This window comes from Musa acuminata, chromosome BXJ2-5 (assembly GCF_036884655.1).
Source record: "Musa acuminata AAA Group cultivar baxijiao chromosome BXJ2-5, Cavendish_Baxijiao_AAA, whole genome shotgun sequence".
Classification (NCBI taxonomy): domain Eukaryota; kingdom Viridiplantae; phylum Streptophyta; class Magnoliopsida; order Zingiberales; family Musaceae; genus Musa; species Musa acuminata.
Genome location: NC_088342.1, coordinates 4,126,700 through 4,130,470, shown reverse-complemented (window position 1 = coordinate 4,130,470; position 3,771 = coordinate 4,126,700). Strand labels below are relative to the sequence as shown.

Genomic DNA, 3,771 nt, shown 5'->3' with positions numbered 1-3,771 from the left:
TCGGGTAAGCCGATGGCCATTAGTACCACCAGCTGCATGTTATCGAACAAGGCTCACAGGACCCGAACGCCGATTACTGCCAAGAAGGATGAGTGGATGAACGCTGGCCTTGTACTTTGTGAATCCGATCAGCTTAAGAATGTCTTAGTTTCACAAGGGTGAAGTGTCCTCCGGTGTTCTAATTTGTCTATTACCATCTCTTTCTTCAGGTACTCGGGAGTCGATCACTAACCTGTTGCTGGTTTTGTTCCTGGCAACTTGTACGACGGATAAGGTTTTTCTTATTATTTGTGTTGGATATGCAATACAATGAGCTCATGATAACCATGTCATAATCTACATCCAGTTCTGAAGGCAGTGCAGACAGAACAATCAAAATTTCCCTGGGCGAGCAATCAAGAGCTGCGAGACAGCCAAATCTCAGTGGCGAAGGGGATGGACCGATCACCTTTTTGCAGCAAGTGGATCTCATGTGACACGCCCTCACAAGCAAACATTTTTGTGTTCTAAGCTGACAATGGAAGCAGGAAGGTTCGTGAACATAAGAGAGAACTCGCAGGCCCTACACACCACCATCTATAATTCTTCTTTTTTCTCAGGCAGGCAGAGACTTAAACCTCCCACATACGACTCCCATACGAGTGCTAAGATTAAAGGGTCTTCTTTGGTCTACAATTCCTTGTTGGAAACAAGTCACAGTCCACACCTAACATGTTACCTGAGCTGCTATCATTTAGTTCTAAACCCCTGTACAGCCCTCGATACAAACAAGGGCCAACCATGACAGCTGTAGCAGACGTCCCAAAGGCTTTATGATGGACATGGATATGGACCGCTGGTCCTTGAGACAGTTAAGAGCTTAAAGCAAGTTCAACATCAATCTCAGTTTATAGGAGAGAGCTTTGGCTTTTGGTTTAGAGCTTTGGAATTAGAGAGAGAGAGAGAGAGAGAGAGGAGCAAGTGGAAGCAGGACCACCAGGGCATTAAGGATGATACGAACTTGGAATCGTGAGGTTTGGAAACGTTGGCAAAGTGCACACACACAAGGAGATGTGATAGATGATGAGCTGTTAAATGTGATAGGGTTGCCTTTTCATATGCACTCAGGTCAAGCATGTAATCTCATATTCCATATGATGATGATGTTTCACTGATGGCGAAAGCTTATTCTGTATCTTGCAGAAACATATTCTGATAGTGTTTGGAGAGAATCGCAGAATTAGCAATCGAAAAGTTGATCTTTTCAGGTGTTAAGATCCTACTAAGTCCAATCCACTTGAACAGATTCTAAAGTGAGACTTAAGTAGCAGCTCATGTGAAATAGGAGGGTTCTCATAATGAGATATGACATGTATCATTTCCCTCATGTCTCCATCCTGATTCTGAAACCAACAAGAGAACTTTGGTTCCGTGATGTCCTCCTCCAAATGGAGCATGCTCTTGACGTGGATCTCCAATATGAATATATATATATACACAGGGAAGAAAGTGACACATCCTATGCATTGAATCCATCTCCCCTTAGAACCACTTATATTAGTAGATTTAGATGTACAAAAGTAGTCAGCTAACCCCTCATTTGAATATAACTCATAGCCGATCTTCAATCAAATCTGTTTACTAGTCATAATGAAAGCATTTGTACTGTCCCTCATGAGTTGCTTACGAGTACGTGAATATATATATATATATATATAATTATGATTATGAAATTAATTAAATTCGAGCCCAGTCGTAGCGGCCTTCCATCGGGACGTCGTCGATGACGTCGTAGTTGTACCTGTGACGAAACGGAACGGAACGGAGACGGAGACGGGTCAGCTACCAAGTCGGAGGGCAGCGGCTGAAGTCCGCGTGCCCGCGATCGGGGTTTGAACTTTAAAGGTTAACCTACTTCTCGGCGAACCGTCGCGAAGCGTCTCTCTCCGCCGTCGCGAAGAACTCATCGATCTCTGCTTCCCAAGGCGCTCCTTCGTCCGCCGTTGATCTCATCGTTGTCTTCGCCGTCGATCCTAGCTCGCTTGACCGCGTCGTCCCCCTCCTTCACGAATAAAAATGGTTCAGGATGAAGAATGGTTGATTTAAATGAAAGAAATCGGACCTTTTTCTTGAGGTGTCGAAAGAGCTTGGCGGAGCTTCCGAATCCCCGGAGTCCTAATAGAAAAGAAGTGATGAACGAGAATTGGGGTAAATACGACGCGGAGGATTAATCGGGGGAATCGAGAACCTCGAAGGCGACCTCGCTTGTGGCAGCGGCGTTCATCCGCGTGCACGCTCCAGGGGTGGTCACGACGAGGCCGCGTCTTCGAAGACAGAGGTAAGACGTCGGAACCCCAGCGGCCGCCACCGCGGCGGCGGCGGCGGCGGCGGCCTTCCTTCTGTTGCAGCCGGAGACGAGGGCGGAAACAGGGGTCCTCTGCGGCCTGGTGCGCGCCCCCGCTACCTGGGTCACTTCCATCGCCGCGAATATCCCGTCCCCTCCTCGGCTCCTCTCTCACTAGGCCTTGATGGTCGACGCGTAGAACGGAAGGGGGAGGGAGGTGACTTGATCCGAAGTGACGGCCGTGTTTTATTTATACGGCGGACCGTCAGTTTTGGAGCCTTCGAGGAGCGTTTCCGTGGCCGGTGAAATGTACGATGTTCCGGTGGCCGCATACTAGAGTTGCATTTGGAAGTGAGAGTGGAACCGGCTGGTGCCGGTGGATATTTATGGAGTAATTACTTGAAACTACCGTAATGGTAACTGACGCCGTTTAGGAAGCCCATTTGCGCTCCCCCGGTGTGGGTAAAAACCACTGAAACGACGGTAGTTACACATTAATCGAAAGAAATTGAGACGATAGTTATATTATGCATGGTAAAGAAGTTATTAGTACTTCCAATACAAAGGAATAATGTTAGGTCCATCACACGCTTTGAGACGCGTGCAATAACCTGATTGATATTTTTTTTAATCATCGAGTGACCGACCATGTCGACACGTCGACGATCGCGATCAATCAATCATGATCGGATGGTAACCAACTAGGCGGCAATCAATCATACACCTTACGAACATTCAATAGATTGGAGTGATTGAAGTACCAGTTTAGCTGTCATAACAGGCACCAGTTTCACCAGCGTGGCCCAGTGACAACACATGCCTGCCTAGCTACAGCCCGAAAGAAGACGCAACTGAAGAGTAAAGAAGGAGAGGTTCTTAGTGATCCATGGCAGCAGCGGAGAAAGAACCGAACGGGGCGTCAGGATTGCTGAAGAAAAGGGAGGGTGGGCGACGAGATACTATACTACCTTGCACGGTGGCATCTTGGCGTAGGACGCTGCTCCGGTGGATGCGGAACTCTTCCTACGACCGAGATGAATGGAGTTGGGTTTTAGCTGCATTAGCTTGCGGAAAGTTTCTTGCAGTCCGTTTCCCGAGGAAAAGGGATGCTGCTTTCCCTGGTTTCTTGCCCTCTCTCTCGTTCGTGACTTCGTGCACGAGTGATGGAAATTCCATCCCATCCCGTAGCCTCGTAGCAGTCGTAGGCGAAGGTTTCTTTTGCAGGTGGATTCTCTCTCTCGTATGGTATTCATGTGTCAAAGCTGATGGCACCACCGTCATCGTTTCCACGAGGAGGTTGATCACAGCTCTGTGGCTCAAGCCAAAATGGCAGTTCTTGTCGTCCTCATTGGAGTATGAAAGAGATGAGAAAGAGGAAGAACTATATTCGCCAGTGGCCTATGGAAAACACAGGTCAATCCAAGGAGCTTTTTCCCCTTTCCGATGCT

At 47.8% G+C, this 3,771-nt stretch overlaps 1 protein-coding gene across 2 annotated transcripts; it reads right to left on the bottom strand.

Annotated features, from left to right (window-relative positions):
- Nucleotides 1-1,501: 1,501 nt before the first annotated feature.
- Nucleotides 1,502-2,683, bottom strand: LOC103984026 (cyclin-dependent kinase inhibitor 7). 2 transcript variants are annotated; one of them, XM_009401426.3, is made up of 4 exons: nucleotides 2,240-2,683; nucleotides 2,102-2,154; nucleotides 1,895-2,041; nucleotides 1,502-1,780 (listed from the first exon to the last, which is right to left on the bottom strand). In XM_009401426.3, the coding sequence occupies exons 1-4, from the start codon at nucleotides 2,456-2,458 to the stop codon at nucleotides 1,717-1,719; spliced, it is 483 nt and encodes a 160-aa protein (XP_009399701.3). In that variant the 5' UTR covers nucleotides 2,459-2,683; the 3' UTR covers nucleotides 1,502-1,716. The 2 variants fall into 2 exon arrangements, with proteins under 2 accessions (XP_009399701.3, XP_009399700.3); XM_009401425.3 differs by having other exon boundaries at nucleotides 2,228-2,680.
- Between the last annotated feature and the right edge of the window lie 1,088 nt (nucleotides 2,684-3,771).